This window comes from Mastigoproctus giganteus, chromosome 12, assembly GCF_048544385.1.
Source record: "Mastigoproctus giganteus isolate SK-2022 chromosome 12, ASM4854438v1, whole genome shotgun sequence".
Classification (NCBI taxonomy): Eukaryota; Metazoa; Arthropoda; class Arachnida; order Uropygi; family Thelyphonidae; genus Mastigoproctus; species Mastigoproctus giganteus.
The window spans coordinates 46,951,851-46,970,645 of NC_143586.1; the positions used below are offsets into that span (position 1 = coordinate 46,951,851).

Consider the following 18,795-nt stretch of genomic DNA (forward strand, 5'->3'; position numbering starts at 1 on the left):
TAAAAAAAATTATTAGCTTGCTACGAAGAAATTCTGCGTGAAAAAAAGAACGCGCTGTGTCGTCAGACGAATTTGTTAGATTTTATGAAGCCATCGACATCGAAATAACTTTTTTACGTAAGTCATTTGTTTTTTTTAATACATATTTTGTATTAATATGTATAAAGAACTGCAATTTTATTAATATTTTTCTTCTAAACTAGTGTTTTTGTTAGTCCTTGGTCCCAATTAAGCAAAATTTATATGTATTTATATGCAAAGTTGTACCCCGACTTACGCGAATTCGACTTACGCGATTTTCGTCGGACCCACCTATCGCGTAACTTCGGGGTATTACTGTACTCAGATTTAAAATTAAATGTAAACTGATTTATTCTAACTCATTTTATCCTGGAAGTTGGAAAAGAAGACCTATTTGGATATTGAGGTAACTCAAATTTATTAGTACAATTCATAAATACTGTAATCAAAATCTGAACATTCAAAAAAGGAACTATTTTTTCAACTTTTTTTGTGATTGTTTTTAAAATTACCACACATACAAGACAAGCAAGCCAAAATTAGAAAAAATTAATATTTAAAAGCATTTATGTACTAAGTCTATTTTTCCAAATTTAAAAATTTCATGAAAAACAAACACTGCTCAGGGCCATTACAGTGCTTACAAGCTCGTGAAGGAAAAGGTTAAGAGCAGAAAAACTCAAATAGCTAGAAATCATAAGCACCATCCCTCATGGAAATAAGGGGTGCCATTTATAAAATATGTAAATATAACAGCACCCAGAGGGTAAAAAACTTATGGAAAGTGAAGACAAGAGTAGATTTCCCCCCCCCACACTTTGTTAGCGCATCGGCTTCTGTGGCCATAATGCACCTCCCAAAGTTTTTGCACTACTACTCTGATCCAAGCCCGAGGCAGGATTCGAACCCGTGGCCTCTGGGTTGCCAGGCAGATACTTTACCCACCTGGCTAGCCCAGTCGGCAAAAGAGTAGATGAACACTTGCCCCACACAAAGTAGTGCAACCTAATGCTTTATGACATTGCATTCAGACATGAATGACAAAACCACATCTTTAATTTGTAAACTCTCACCACCTAACAAAAGAAAACATCCTACATTCAGGGATCCCAATTAAACAGAAACAAGAGAAGAATCAATATCCTCAAACTGGATAGCCCTATAACGAACATAACGAAACAGGCCTACGCGCTCTGGATTCATTGAGGAATTTATTGTAGCTTAAACACAGAGCGTACAGATAAAGCAGAAATATATGAGCTTTCGGCTATATGGTAGCCTTCGTCAGAATTAAAATACATGAATGGCAGTTGGAATGAAGATGTGCACTGCCAGGTGCGTGAGACGCGAGGTTTAATTGTTTGTTGACGTCTGTGGCTGTGACGCATGATGACGTGGCCAGCGCTTGTCCAATGACAGAACTACTGACTCTGTGATCGGGTTGACTTGGTAACCACTGTTCCTGTTTAAGGATTTATCCGAAGATTTTATATTTAATGATTCCAACCAGGTACGCTTTAGGTAATGGTGGGATCTGTCTACCACCACGACATCGCGGTGTGGGTCGATGTCGTGGTGGGTTGTCCAGACATGTTCGGCGATAGCTGAGTGTTCTATATCCGCTAAACGGATCGCTCTTTTGTGCTCCGAGAGACGTTTCTCGAGTCGACGTCCAGTCTCTCCGAAGTAGCAGCTAGTGCAGTCACGGCAAGAGATGCGGTAGACTAAACCGCTCTGCAGAAGGGTGGGGACAGGTGTTTTCACGTTGGAAATGAAAGAACGCAGTTTCCTGCCTGGGAGCTGGATGCACTTTATTCCGTGCGTTCTCAGGATTCTGTTGTGACAGGTTGGGGTAGTATGGGATGAATGCCCTTGTGGATGGCTCGTCACTGTTGGTGTTGTAGCTGGTCGTCACGATGTCACGTGTCTGTAGATCACACCTGTCGAGGACGTCAATGGGGTAGCCACACCTCGTAAGGTCTACTTTGACCCTAGTGACCTCTTTGCGTCTTTCATCAGCGGAGCTGGAGTGTGTCCAGGCGCGAGTAAGCAAGGTTCGGGCCGTGGAGAGGAGGTGGCCTCGCGCGTGTGCTGACCGGAAGTTGGTAAACTGGCCAGCACACATGGGCTTACGATAAACTGTAGTCCTCAGGTATGTGCCTTCACGTCGGACAAGTGTGTCTAAGTATGGTAAAGAGTTGTTCGACTCCAGCTCAATCGCGAATTTTATGAAGGGCGATAGTGAGTTGAGGTATGATAGAAGTCGCTGACCTGAGTCTCTAGGGATGACCACGAACACATCGTCAACATAGCGACACCAAAAGGCGATGTGATCAGGTGCGTGTGCAAACGCACGTCCCTCTAACTCCTCCATCACGATGTTTGCTGTGACTGAGCTGACCGGGGAACCCATGGCCGTGGGTAGCCCTTTTCTCAGGCAACAAAAAAAAAATCCATGGAAAACAGAGAAAACAGAAATCTGCACCAACCTGAAAGAGTTGGCAGCTCTCATCACAGGAATGAGAACCAAGCAATGCAAGGGAAAAAAATAGAATAGCAATTAAGATGAAAGACTGCCAATTCTTAGACCTTCCAAAATTCAAACTAACATTCCTCCTATTTGCTATATATTTTGGATAGCAGCTAGTAGTGACAAATGACAGCAACAAAAAAAAACTACACATCTCATCTGTCCATCTCCTGTATTAATTTGTCTAATTCTTCCTTAAATTTATTCAAATTACCAGTGTCCACAACATCAGACTGTTCCAATAATCAATTATTCTGATTGAAAGCAAATTTTCACACATCTATCCTACAACTGTCCTTTTTCAAATTAAATTTATGTCCCCTTATGTGTGCAGTCCTAACAAGAGTCAGAATACCATCTGCATTCAATTTACTTAATCCATTTAAGGCCTTACCTCACTTCAATCAAGTCCCCTCATGGTTGCCTATTTTACAAATATTGCAATTTGCAGAACTAAAGTTGCATTTGGTAAAGCCACCCTTTTGTGACCCTGACTTAATTTTGTTGCTTTTCCCTGTACCCATCCTTCCTAAAGCAAGGCTTCTAAGACCTGTATGCAGTACTCAAGATGCAGTCTATAATTGATATAACAGGACAATTGCCTCCTTTTTCCTGCTGGTAAAATTACTGTATATAATTGACAGATACCCTGTGTGCTATTGTAGCAGCTTGTCTATGCTGCTCAGAAATCTTCAGGTTTTCCTCTTTCTCTATTACCTTGAGTGTAGTACAACCCAATTGGTTACTGCTTATGCAGCACTTTGTATTTTTAAGTATAACACTTAAAATTGCCACTTCTCAGCCAATCTGGCTAATTTTTCTAGGTCTTGTTGCAACATCACACCCTGATTTGTCATCAATTACCCTGCCAACCTTCATATCATCTGAAAACTTTGACATTAAACTTGATGTCTACATCAGTGTCGTTAATAAATATTGTAAACAATAAATGGTCCAGTGCTGAACCTTTAAGAAGTCCATTAGCATTAGTTGAAGAACAGCAGTACTCAACCACCTTCCACCACACAACCATTTGTATCTAGAGCAGTAACTTGCACCTAATGCAACACTACTTATCCATCTCCATGCAACAGACTGTTACTGAGAAGCATGAAAATGTCAATGGGAAAGCATGCTGCACATGCTGTGACAGGAATGAGCATGCAATAATTTGCATGGAAGTGAGAAAAAAAATTTGTCTAACATTTCAAATTAATCAGTTTTATAAGATACTGTTTAGGACAACTGCATTGCTGTACTAAAAATTTGAATTTTTGAGACAAGCTGAAATGTGTACATTGGGCATCATTATTATATCATTTCATAATGTGAAATCCTTCACAATGACTTGCTTTTCACTTATACTCTGAATAAGTACACTTTCCCATTAAAGAAGTCTACTTATTCTCAGTTGAGTCATCTGGCCTCTGATCAGTGAGCAGGGAGGTACCCAAAAGGTATAAGAGTAAATAGGCATTACAATATAAGACATTATAATGATACCTAACGTACATATTTCGGTCTTTCTTAAAGTTAAACTATGTAGTAATGAAGCAATTGCATCAAACAATATCATAATATGGATTTCACATAGTCTGAGGATTTCTACTCTAAAATTTTGTTAGTCACTTTTATACATTGAAAGGAGGGGGAAAAAGAGAGAGGAATCTTAAGTTATGTTGCTCTCAGCTTTAATAGGTCAAAGACTCCTGATCTAGAAATGTTTATACTAGCAATAATCAACAAATTTTAAAAGGTAACAACTTTACTATTACCTTTCTATCTAAATAATTCATTAAAATTGCCAAATCTTTTAGAAATTTAAATACAAATATGTAGGTCAACTTACATCATGATCATACTCTAAAAATATGCTGAAGTTACAATCCTTCTTAAAAATAGGATGAGCAGCAAGACGCTGAAGAAAAACTTCATGCATAGCCACCGTTTTTTTGAATGTAGCAAGGTACTCCCTATAAAAGATACACCAAAAGTCCTTAATATTCAGTTTAATAATAATGGTACTATTTTCTGTTTTTTTACGTAAACAGTATATTAAATTTACAATAAAATGAGTTGAAAAAAAATGTGATAAAATAAATTTAAGTAGTTATTAACATTTTTCAGTTTTAGATATAACTGAGAACTGGCATTTATCTTATGCAAAATAACTTCTTGTTAATTTAAATCAATAGTCATACAAACCATCAGCAACTAAACTGAAAGATGTAAATGAGATTGCATTCCTGTTTTCTTACATCTAGAATCCAATAAATTCCACTTTTTAGACAAGATATCAGGAACTCATTTGGTGACCTCTAAGGCTTATGGCACTGAGAGGAAGGCATACTCTGATGCATACTTTTTTTTTTTTTAAATGTTAAAATATCCATCACAGAAAAGCAGCAGTTTTTGTGGTGGCTAGTGGGATCTCTCCAAATTTTTCAAGTTTAGGGGGGACCAGTAACTGTTTTGATAGCTAAGTTGTATCACTGACCCAGAACCTCATTAATATGTATATTAATATGTGCACGTGTGTTTCTGATGCCATTCAGTCACTAAAGGGTGTATCTAACACAAGCTATCCAAATCATCTGTTGTCCTGTTATAAAGTGATTACTTATTATGTCATCTAAAACCTACTAACGTGTATTTTTAATGCTTTTAATTTATCACTGCATTAATGTTTCATTGTTTTTAATTTTTATACAGGGTGTCCGGGCTAGAGGTATCCAAAAATAATGGCCTATAATGCAAGAACCACTCATATTTTCTCAAACAAAAGCAGTCAGCAGGAAATCTCTCCAAGATTTGTTTCATCACACTGTCAAGATCACAAACAGTCATGCATGCACAAAAATGGCATAAGAATGGCTATTGCCTCGGTCCCTCAGCCAAGTTGTGGATGCCACAACTTGGCTGAGGGACCTTCTGCCACAGCAGAAGGTGCAGTGCATGCTTTGGTTAGCTGAATTTCAATCAGTTACGCGCATTCGGCGGTATGCACGAAGGGAATGGAATGTGGATCCTCCCATGTCCAAATCCATTCTTTACTGGGATAAGACTAAAAGAGTATCGTTAGGTTTCATAAACTGGGAAACACCCAAAAAAGCGTGCGACCAATGAGACTGTGGATTGGGTGCACAAGTCATTCTCTAGGAGCCCACATAAGTCAATTAGACTGGCTAGTAATGATTGTTCACAAACTTCTCCTTTGCATGTGTACAAACTTCAACACCTTAAGCCAGATGATCACCGCTTAAAATCCGATTTTTCTACCGAGATCAATCAGCCGTATCAATAACAATCCCAATTATCTTGATCTGTTGTTATTCAGTGATGAATCAACCTTTCACATTTGCAGGAAAATTAACAGACAATTGCCACATTTGGGGTACAGAGAATCCTCACCAAGTGATTGAAAATTAAAGGGACACAAAGGCAATGTCTGGTTAGGAGTGCACAAAAATGGCATAATCGGTCCATTTTTTTTTTTTTTTCATAGTCCACAGTGACAGGACACACCTTGACATGCTGCAGATCTTTGCTGTTCCACAGATTTACCCAGGTTTCAGCAAGATGGTGCTCCATCACACTTCCATTGAGATGTTACCACGTTTTTGAACAACACTTTTCCTGGCCGTTGGATAGGAAGAGGAGGCCCAACTGCCTGGCTGCCTAGATCTCTGGATATGACTCCATTGGACGCTTTTGCATTGGGCTTTATTAAAGACTGTGTACCAGAGATAAGTTCGGGATTTGGACGATTTGAAACAGTTGCTCTAATAACGCCTCAGATGCTAGAAAACACTTGGCAAGAGCTTGAGTATTGTTTTGACATCTGTCAAGCTACAAAAGGTGCCCACATTGAACTTTACTAACCTTCATAAAAACTTGGTGAGTTAACTCTGTATAATAACAAAAAAAGAATTATTGTAATACACCTTATAGATGCTGAAATGTGTGTATTTTTGGATACCTCTAGCCTGGACACCCTGTATTTTAACTATATGTACCTTAAATTTATTACACAAGGTCCCTCAAATTAAACAAAAGAATTGAAGAAATCACCAAAGAGGAAAAGATTAAAATGAAAGAAATTTTAGATAAAATTTCTGTTACTGAGGTAGAAAAGGTTTATGTAAAATATCAAATAGGGGAGGGATGGCAGCACATGCCTTTGAAATCAGAAGTTAATTAATTTACAATGTTACATTTCTGCCCATTCACTTTTTTAAATTAAATTAAGTTTTTTATTTTTCCATAATTAATAAAAATGAAAGGTAGATAGTGTTATCCCCTTATCTATTAATTACTCATAACCTTATAAGAACGCTTAATAGAACTTAATAGTTTTACATTCTCTAAACTTAGACAGACAATCTGTTTAATTACAACGGTATAATATTTATTACTCTTCTTCCGTATACTGTTTTTTTTTCTTTCTATATATACGTATATCTTCACAAGTGACAATGTTCACAAATCGTACATGACAATACTTGTGAAGTGTGCATGGACTGTATAAAACTAACAATACTGCATTAAAACTATATTTAATCTGTGAATTTCTTTTTTACATAAAAATTATAGAAAAAATAAATAACTGCTGGATTTCTATTGTCCAATTTTAATGAAATTTCAAACGGATCAACAAATTTTTACTAGGTAAAAATGTAAAGTTTTATGAAAATCCATCCACTGGGATATTGTTAACATGCATATGAATGGTCATGATAAAAACAATCAATCAATGAACCTAATAAATGCTGAAAACTGAAGGGAAAAACAGCACCACATTATCCAGAGCTTATTTTCTGAGTGACAAATTCTAGACTGGAAATTTTGTTGAATGTGGAACTTTAAGGAATTTCACTCCTTGGTGTTCCACATAAAATCTGTACCAATCTCTTAGAGATTGGCAATATCACTGAATCAAACCATGAGAAAAAGTAGTAATGTTTTAGGCCAACATTCAATGCTAGGATCAAATAGGAGTAAACTTAGTAAGAAAATTACAGAAAAATCATGAGAATATAACAAGGAACTTGTATTTAGTATTTACTGATTTCAAAAAAGCATATAAAGTATTCTTTCATATTTTAGACAAAAATATGCCATGAACAATCTTTTAAGGGGAATTAAAAGTCTGAATATCAACTGCAAATCTGCAGTGAGAAGTAAAAGAAGCATCTCAAATTTAACCCTGAAAATGATTCAGAGTTAAATTATAGTGAGGCAGTGCTGCACTTTATTGCCATTTCTTTTTGCAATTTTCATAGACTGAATGCAAGCACTAAAACAATGTTCAATGTGGAAGATGTAAAAATTGGGTCACTATTATCTGCAGATGATACTGTGCTGTCAAAGAATAGCTTGCAAGATCTTCAAGAATCTCTAAATAAACTAGATAAAGGTTGTAGAGAATTTGGCATGACAATTAGTTTTACAAAAACATTAATTAGGAGAAACAAGGAAAATTTAGGTATAGACTAAATGACTGAAAATTGAAACAATTCAGTAACTATATGTACTAGACATGGAAATAACAAGTAAATCTGGAAGTGTAGAAGCCAATTAAACAAATTTATACGGAGAAGATAAATTAGCCAAAGGACAAAATTAGCTATTTATATACATCATAGTTTTATATCTATCTTACAGAGCTGGGTAATAAAAAAGGAACCAATGAAAAAGATTATAATCTTCAGAAATGAGTTTTAAGGGGGGGGGGGATGGAACTAAAATAGCAAGACCATACTAGTACCACAAATGGAGAAATAATGGAAAATCTTGGGTAGCAAATATGCAATCAAAGGTAACAGATTTCAACGTAAGTAAATAGGTATATAGGCTTCCTCTAGCTAGTCTAAATATCTAATAGGAAATAGTAAAAGCAAAGCTGAAACTTCCAGCAGACCATTTTCTTCTCTTATAGTGCTGATCTACTGCTGTCCCACAGGCAGAAAAAGAAAGGGAATTTAGTAAAACCTTACAAACCCAGAAGGAACCCCCAGCACCTTGAAATCCCACAGACATCCCATTATAATGGTCATACTTGATCTCTCACATGCTTCACATTCCCAGTCTTTAATCTGAACAGAGTGCAGCACAACAGCAACCAGTGGGTGTATGTTTCCATTGTGAAGCAACAGCATTCAAACTTAAGAGGGCATCATTAGACCCAGGAGAGATTCTTTTGATTGGAAAATTGCTAGTGTATAGCCAATAAATATAAAGGCAGTTCTAAGAGTGAAATGAGTAAATACTGACTGGCCAGTATAACTTCAATGGTAGGTAAAATCATGAAAGCAATGACCAAGAGAGCCGTACACAATCATTTAGACAGAAATAGAATTCTGGAAGAAACTCAGCATGGTTTTATAAAGAGAAAATCGTGTTTATCAACCTGATTATTTTGACCGAGTCACTCATGAGCTGAATGTGGGAAATAGTTTTAACATGGTTTACTCAGATTAACTGTCTAACATGAGGTTACTGTATTAACCTGGAACACATTAGAATCACAGGAAAATTCTTAGATGGGTTGCAGGATGGTTTTAGTTGTTTCCAGGTGGCCCTAATATGACACTTTACTTTGACCATGAACTGCAGTTTGCATGGGGCACAGTGGTTACAATCATTATCCTCCCTACACCAGGTGGAAAAGACCCGGGTTTGAATCTGTCAATGATGTGCGCTTTTATGGGCTTTTTCATTGCTTGGCTGAGATAGTTGGTTTTAGGCAAGGTAGCAATGTTTTTTCTATCAAAAACTTGTTTTTTGTACAGCAAAACAGGCACACAAACCACAGAACACATGCAATTTATAGACATACACTATCACACATGGGCTGATGAAGTGGATCTCGGGTAGCCCTAACATTTCAATTATAACCAGTTATGTCAAGCAACACGGCTTTCAAACTTTTACTTGAACTGCAATAAAAAAGAAGCCTTCTGGATTGTGACTAATACCAAAAATCAAAACATTACAGAGAATCTGCAAGTGTAAAAATGTGCTAAGTGATGTCTTTTTCTGTGTGTGGAACTCTTGCAGACGGATCCAGTATATTTTATTCTTTTAAAAGCAACATCAGAAGCTCTGCTCTGGATCAGGTTAGACCAGAGTCCCTCACTAAGTCATCCAGTTCTTAGTGATTAAGGTAATGTGGTGCTTTATTTGAACAGGTTTCTCAGTTTCAATCATAATTATCCTGTTCATCACATTCTCATCATCCAGTTCTGAAGAATCTCCTCTGGAAAGTGAATTGGCAGGTCATCATGATGGCACTGGAGCAATAGAGGATGGTATTTTGGGATACACTACAGCTTTTCAATCTGTAGACTTTTTAAACTTTGATATGTTTATCATATAAAAGTAGCAGTTGTCATGATGGTTTGTAGACTCTCACCATATTAAAAGTATATGCAAAAGGTATACACTGACTACTGTGAGACCATCCCTCTAAATGCCGACTTGCAACTACTACAGCAGAAATGAAGTTTTCACATTTTGTATTGATTAATCATAAGCTTCATATGAACTGCAAAACTTGGTACCATCACTGATGTCATGCATCACCTGCTTTGGACCTATATAACACCCACAAATATAGCAGTACGAGTCTAGAGAAACGTTGCACCTTCATTTGGTTTTTATTCTGGATCAGACCCTCAGACTTTTCTTCTCCCCACTAAAAGAAAAGTTTTATTGGAATTTTTGAAATTAGAATGATTAAAATAAACTGAAAATAATTTAATCTGTACATATACATATTATACAAATTAAAGGCTCATGCAAAAACACAGGCTATACTGTAGTTTACTAAGTTTATTAAAAATAAATTAAGAATTATGCAGGAGTAAAAAATAAAGAGCACAAAACTGCATACAGATGCAATGTGTGATTAAAAGATTTATATAACACACACACACGTAAATAATAGAGAAATTATTTACGACTTACAAAGGTCAAAGAATGTTTATTCTTCATCATCATCGATTAAATGCAGACTCGTTGATCCCTCATTATTGGCTCGGCACTCGTTGCACAAGTAGTCTTCTTCAGAAATGTTTCAAGAGGCATTTATTTCCAGGATAATATTCTCTTTTAATTAGAAATTTCATGATTGCATGCATAAGCATTTTTTAATGGCACACACAAATTGCAACTAACATGATTCGTGTAGAGTAACAAGTTTACAAAGCTTAAAAAAAAAGGAATGAAGAGAAGATTCTGAAAATTTATTTATGATTTTTATACGATTGAAGATTTCGGTAAAGGGTAAACACATTTCACCATAATAAACAACACAATTCCAGCAATCTGTATTTTTGCAAATGCAAGAGTTTACTACCCATTTATAATTGCTTGCAGTAAGTAAGAGAAAAGCCTAATAAACCGGAAAGTGCAAATTGTTTTATGGTCATGACCTCCAGAAATGTGCTTTAGAAAAATATCACCAAGGCGTTTAAAATTGATTCTTTTAACGGCACATATGATAACGATGAAAGTGTAGTGATTTGAATTGGTAACGAATACAATTTACAAACCACGCTCACGACCTTTTATATGACCTTAAGGTCACGCTCGTGACCTCAAAAATGACTATTTTAGAGAGATAAATAGCTTAGTTATACAGTGAAAATTAACTTCGAGATCTTGAAATGAATTACCAAAAAAGAAAAAAAAAAAGTGTTATTGGGTTCACATTACGATATTTTAACGATACGATGGTGTCTCTGGAACGGATTAATATCGTAAAGCGGGGTACACTGTATTGTATAGCTACGCACGTGGTTTGGAATGCAGTATTTATGAATGTTTAACATTCATTTTTTTGCAATTAATGTTCATATTTTCGATTTTGTTGAAACTTGGGAAAAAAAAACTCGTAAACCCGGGGACTCTTAAAACAAGAACTGCCTGCACATACATGAGATATAATAGCTTACAAAGTAGCGGTGAAAAGCTGCTAAACTTTAGGTAAAGGAAGATGGTAGTATCTAGCTACTGCGTTAGTAAGGCTCACAGGACGTAAGAAGTAAGAACAAGTAAAGCAAAAAGGTGAATGAAGTAGAGATAAATAGAAATATATACACACACACACACACACACACCATATATACATATAAATAAAAAAAAAAAAAAAAAAAATTGTGGTGGGGAAATTTCCCAAACCCCATCCAATTATTTATTTTATAAGCAAAAAAAAACTAATGCAAAAATAAATTGCATTGATGTTCATCCGCACATTTTGTTCTCTTTTTAAAGTTAAATGAAATAAAAAATGCTTTTATACTATCTGAAAATTTGCTTTATGATGATTTCTATTGAGGTTACTGCTTCAATCCAAATCTAAGTTCTCACAGGCAATATTCACTCAATTGCTTGAATTTTCACGTTTAATTTACACTGAAGACAATTACCATCATCCAAGTCATCGGGTCAGAATAGCAAACAGCAGAAAGATAATCCTTGGAATAATCGCTTCGTTCTCTTGGATTTTCTAAAGGGTAAACCATGACAAGTTTCATCTTGTATCCACTTCCTACCTTCTGCATTACTCCCAAAAGCAAGATGCATCAATGCAGGTATACTTCTCTAGAAATGTAAACCAACCATTTACAATAAACCTAGCCTCATCCAAATTGAAAACTTGCTGTTGGTGATAGCAAGTTTTGCTTATTTGCTTATACAATTCTGTAATCAATTTGCTTATACAATTCTGTAAATTCCACAAAAGGCTGTATCTATAGCAGCACCTTCCTCTGAACTTTAATCTTCCCTTATCTGGGGGGTCAAATGTCAACACCAGTTGTGGTTACAAGCATAAATACTTTTATGCAGTAAATTCTGTCCATGCTGGTATGGATTATTCTAATCAGATTTTCTGAACAAATGTCTACAATCTTCTGACCACACTTTGTGCTTAAAAACACTCACTTCCAAGGAATGATGTACAAGAGACAATCGACAACAACAGGGATGGCCTCTAGTGAAGAACTTGAGGAAATGAGTAACTAGCATTAACAGAATGATTACAACTCATAATTAGTATAGTGAATATACATTTAGAATAAATAACAAAAAAAAAATAAAATCAGAACATATTACACTAAGACTTAGAAACATTACTGATGTGGTAATTGCTTGAAATAGCTATACACAGTGTGATGACATCAATTATCTGAATCACTCAATAAAATGGCAGATAATGCTTCTCATATATCAGTTTATTATCACCAATTAAAATATATCATAAAAAACAGCAAACTGTCTACTAATGAAACAGCTAGACCTGCTTTCATACAATGAAGTGAAAAAAACAAAGTGTGAAATGTTTTTACTCTCTTAAAGACCAGTGGTATAATTAATGTTTTTATTAATTTAATGTTTTTTGAAATGCTATCCAGAAAGCAGTGTTTACAGTAATGCACTTATGATAATAGGAAAGTGTTTATTATGGAGGAAAGTTTTCTTTAAAAGAGAAACCTGTGCAATGCATTACATTCAGTTTTTTTTTTTTTTTGGGTCTTACATGATCCTATGATAAATAATATACTGTGTTTGTTTTGAATAAATAAAAAATACATTTGTTCCAAATAATCAATCCCAATTAGTCTGGATAACTGACATCCCACTGTATCATCCAGACGAGAATATTTCAAAGAGAAAAAAAAAAAAAAAAAATTATGAAAAATACAAATCGCACACATCTCAAATTTATTTACAATCTATAAGATGCTTCTGATGTGTTTTTTTTTAATGAAACACTGATTTGTTTTAAGATTTCTATTAAAAAGTGTTATTTTTTATTATTATTTTTTTTGATCCACACTTAGATCAGTAATGCTCAGCAGTTTGATACTGATTATGTCATGCTTCCCCACTGACCATATTAATTTCATGTCAACAATTAACTACTTTCAAATAAACTATTACTATTTTCAAATATTATAAACAAAGTTCAATTCAGACTCAAATCATTAAGATCTCATTTTTAGAATACAGGTGACCCCCACTGAACACTGATAATTCATTCCAGAAAAACAGAGTGCTAAGTGAATCAGTTCTAAGTGAGCATCATATACCCATAAGGTAACACATGTATCTTAGAGTTGTGGTCTATGTCACTGGATATTTCTTAATCAATAATAAACAGTAGTGAAAAGATGCACAAATGTTGGTCAAATTTATAAATATTCAAAAATTTGCATATATATAAAATATTCTACATTACATATGTTTATAACTATGCGGTAAATAACTACATTATGTACCAAAATTAAACTTAAAATCATGAATTTTTTTTTAATCTGATGGCCCTAGACTAGAGTTTCCATATCTTTGGAGACTGAAAAATGTGTTGTTTTTTTGAGTTGTACTTAGGCCCTCTTCCTCTCATACAAAATCATGTATAGGAATTCATTTCTTTCTTTAAATTTATTACCTTTGAACTTTGTTCCATGTTGGAGTCATTCTCCCAGAAATAATCACACATTTTTTCAAAGCATGTGAAAGCTCACTAAGTTCTTTTGCAGTCAGCAAGTTTATCAATTCTTCATTTGAAGAGCCTTGATCATCTTCTCGCTCAATTGCACACTTCTTTTTTCGTTTCTTCACTAGAGAGGCCATCCCTGTTGTCGATCATATCTTGTACATCATAGTACATTTCATCCAATCCTGCTTCTTTTCCAAGCTCAAAAATTTGCACTTTAACATTCTCAACCAAATCATCAGGCTCTTGGGACTCCTTTATGCAACCCCTCCAAACTTTCCTTCACACTCCAGTCATGGTTTTCTGAGTCACTTCATCTAAGACATTGGAAGTGTTTTAGATGGCAATTATGTTACAGGATTTCCAAAATTCCTTTGGGCTCAATTCATTTTCACTAGTGTTGACAGCTTGGGAAAAGGTGTCCCTTATGTTGTAGGCTTTAAATATGGCAATAACACACCTCGGTTCATTGGTTGAATCAGTGATGTAGTGTTTTGAGGCATGAAAAAGTTTTTATATGATTTTTCAAGTCTAAGATCTTTATTTCAATATCCTGGCACATTGTTCATTATCCAAATTGCTTTGTAATCGGGATTATTTTTTGGACAATATGTTTCTACTGTGGGGCAAAAGGATTTAGCGTGTCAATCAATGAACAGATTGGTTACCCAAGCTTTTTTATTAGCCTTCCAAATTGCAAGTAGGTTTGATTTAGCAAAACCTTTAAGAGCCCTTAGATTTTCCAAATGGGGTTTTAATTTAAAATCTACGACAGCATTTCCACCCAACAATAAAGTCAACCGATTCTTTCCGCTTTGAAGCCTGTTTTTTTTTCCTTCTTTCGATATGAAACTTTCTTTAAGCATTCGTTTCCAAAATAGTCTCCTGTTAACTTGTTCAGTAGTATAATACCCCTCTTCAATAACTTTAACAAGGTGAGTTTTTTTGAAAAGGTTTCAGCTCTTTAATGTGCACTTGCAGCTTCTCCCTTTGCATTGCTATGTTATGTGGGTTAGAGTTCTTAAATCCATTAAACCACCCTTATTAGTGTTAAATGGTTCCATATTTTTTTTCAAGGTGAGCTTTCTTCAGACCTTCATATAGGTTAATCACTTTTTGTGTAATAATAATTGAAGTTAACGGAATTGACTCTGTTCACGCACAGTACTCGTGTACAGGCAGAATGACCAACTTTACATCACTGGTAGAAGAGCGTTATAGTGAAATATGGATTAAAACATAAGTGTTATAGCAAATCAGCATTTGGTGGAACTGCATTATAACGAAGGCCTACTGTACTTTAATTTTGAGAAAAAGAATAAACAAATTTAGCCTATATTCTCTGCAGTACTTTCAGTGCCCCAACCCCAGATTGGGGAAGGAAATGGGCAAAAGTGCATATCCCTCACTGCAAGAAGATTAAAAGGAATAACTTTTTTTTTTTTTTTTTTTACATACGCTTCCAACTCTTGCTTCATTTTGCTGAATTCTTCTTGTGTCATCGTTCCTTCACCCTCACCCAATTTCTGCAGCTTCTCTCGAGAGGCATCAAAATCAGGCCTTGGGGGAGCTGGTGGAATCTGAACAAATAAGCAAGAAATATCAGGGGAAAAAAGTACACATGGTAATGCAGTTTTATAAATTTTAGTATAATTATATTTCCTTAAACAATTCACTGTGCTAAACTAGATATGAATTAAAAAGATAAAGTAGCAATAATTTATTTTAATTCATATCTTACTAGATCTGCATTAAAAGAAAGTATTGCTAATTGATACATAATTTGCTTGGTTTTCTAACAAACAAATTACATGTAATAAACCATTGTAAATAAAATGTTTAGCAAAAGCTGAAAAAATACAAAATTAAGCTATACACCAATGAGCCAAAAACTGACCAGCGAGTCGTTATGCAAATCAAAACTGCAGGTGAACTACGGCGTGTGTGCAGTTCGGGACACGGTATAAAAAACATCTGATACTGAGCTCCGTTAATCAGTGTTATTCTTGTTCTTTAGATGGGAAAGGCAGCGGACTTAAGCGAGTTTGACAAAAAAACAAATTGTAATGGCTAGACGACTGGGTAAAAGCATATACAAAATGGCACGGCTGGTGGGATGCTCACAGTCAGCCGTGGTTAGTACCTATCGAAAGTGGTCCAAGGAGGGGAACCCACGAACCACCGGCGAGGTGTTGGACAACCATGGCTCATCGATGCTTGAGGTGAGCAAAGGCTCTCCCAGATGGTACGTGGCAGCAGAAGGGAGACTGTGGTGCAACTCGCCAGTAATTGGAATGTTGGCGATGGGAGTAATGTGTTACAATGGACAGTACATCAAACCCTTCTGAAAATAAGGCTGCGTAGCCGAAGGCTGCTCCAAGTGCCCAGGCTAACCACAGTTCACCGGCGACAGCACCTACAATGGGCATGCGAGCATTGAAACTGGATCTTGAGTGATTGGAAGACGGTAGTCTGGTCCAATGAATACTGTTGCACCATGTGGACAGCCGGGTACGTGGGGAAGTGATGGTGCCTGGATGCACCGTAGGATGAAAACAAGCCAGTGGCAGCAGTGTCATGCTTTGGATGATGTTCTGCTGGGATACCCTAAATCCAGTCATCCATGTACTGGGCACTCTGACGTCTACCACCTACCTAAATATCATTGCTGACCAGGTACACCCTTTCGTGGCAACTGTCTTCCCCTCTGGCAATGCAGTCTTTCAGCAGGATAATGCACCATGCCACACTTCCCAGATTGTTCGAGATTGGTTCACGGAACATGAGGAAGACTTCCAGGTATTGCACTGGTTTCCAAATTCTGTAGACATCATTTCCATCGAGAATGTGTGGTTTGTATTGGAACAGCAACTCCTATCTGCAGGATCTCAACCACGGACCTTACAGGAGTTAAAGGATCTGCTGGTTACGTGTTGGTACCAGATACCACAAGACACATTTAGAAATCTTGTAGTGTCCATGCCTCGCTGGATACGAGCTGTTTTGGCTGCATGTGTAGGACTAACATATTACGTAGGCGGTTATGTTTTGGCTCATCGGTGTATACTACAATTTGTACACACAGATGCTCTTACATATATGGTGTGCAAGAGCTTTAGAGATTGGTATAGATCACAAAAATCTAGCTTGATTATCAATGTCTAATATGTGATATTACTGAATATCAGGAGAAAGAACACGCAGGTAGAGAAACATTTAAAAACTAACGTGAATCTCATAGGTCATAAGTATGAAGGGCACTCCAGTTTAAACAAGAAAGCAATTATTTAAAAATTCTTTGTGAATATAATATCTAAAATACTTTGGGTTTTAAAAAAAATCCAGTCAATAAAATGGTCACTCACTAACCCAGAAACTAGGTTTCAATTTGTGATATAAGTAGCAACTTTGGATAATAGGTGGTCTCAACTTATCACTGATTCTGTCCACTTCTCCCTAAACATTTAGAAACTAACCATTCCACTACATTTCAATATTTTGATTCTTTTAGTAGCAGAAGTCACTCCCTTTAATTTTCATCACATTAAACTGCTGCTCTTTTCAAGTAAAGGAAAAATTCAAACACTAACTCAAACTACCTTGAAACCTTCCATCTCATCAATGGAACACAAATTCTGCCAGTGTAAATTCGTAGGTGATATTACATTACATTACACATTTTTGGAAAAATTACGTGGAAAAGTTTTGTGAAACCAAAAGTTCTAAACAAGCTTAGATGTTATGGATTGCCAACTGCTTTTTTGGCAATTGAATAACCAGTTTTGTCTCTGACCCCTTGCTGCAGGTGATGTAGATGGCTGTCTAACTTCTCAATTAATACAGATGCACACAAGGTTCAGTTTTTGCTCCCACTTTTCCTTTCATATATTAAGGACCTTCCTCTGGTGACCACAAACATCTTCAACTTCTCTAATATCTGACACCAATTCCTTAAATGCCAATGGGGTTGAATAAAACTCTGATCGATCCTTCTAAAACTTTGTCCTGTCTTGTTTCTCACAAAAATTAAAAAAAAGTCCACCACTCCTGCTCACCTTTGATGGCAGTCTCCGATTTCTTATGATCACAAGATTATATATTGGGAATTACTCTGACTTCTAATCTCTCATAGCAGAGATATTACATCCTCTGCATCAAGAAAGTGGATTTTTTTTGTTCTTAGCATTACTTTTCTTCTAAACAGCTACTGACTCTGTACAAATAGAAATCCCAAATCTGCCCTGCCATGGAAAATATTATTTCCACATCTAGGGTGGTATCCCCAAAACTTCTCTTAAGTTCCTTAACTCTATTCAAAGAGGGCAGTTAAGTTGATTAATGACCCATTTCTTATGAGGCCTCTCCACTGTCTCAATCAGTTTCTGCTGTATACTGATTCAGTAGATAATTCCATGGAGCACTGTTCTTCTGAACTGCAACCAATAACAACTCTATCAAATTCATACATGACTCAACCAGTCAACATCAATTCTAGACTCAACTTTCCCTCATTTATCGCTTCAACTTCTGTTTTCCAGAATAACCCTTCCTCACACATATTTCTCTTAAGTTATTTACAGATCTGCACCAAATATATTATATCTGTAAACTGAGCATGTTCTGTGGTTGATTTGACTGTTTGCTGGAGAAAAAAACCCATATTTCCAGGATATAAAACCATGCACCCTCACCCAAGATCAACTCAGCCATGCTGTGTAAAGGCCCATAAAAATTCCTTGTT

At 36.0% G+C, this 18,795-nt stretch overlaps 1 protein-coding gene across 2 annotated transcripts in view; it reads right to left on the reverse strand.

Moving 5' to 3' along the window:
* The window catches only part of Snx6 (sorting nexin 6), a 133,486-nt gene that overhangs the window by 74,830 nt on the left and 39,861 nt on the right, over positions 1–18,795 (reverse strand). For both annotated transcript variants that reach the window (XM_090386905.1, XM_090386904.1), the window contains exons 4-5: positions 15,513–15,634; positions 4,401–4,524 (exon numbers count right to left, since the gene is read on the reverse strand). In XM_090386905.1, coding sequence (XP_090243031.1) covers positions 4,401–4,524; positions 15,513–15,634 — 246 coding nt within the window. The remainder of the gene's footprint in view (positions 1–4,400; positions 4,525–15,512; positions 15,635–18,795) is intronic.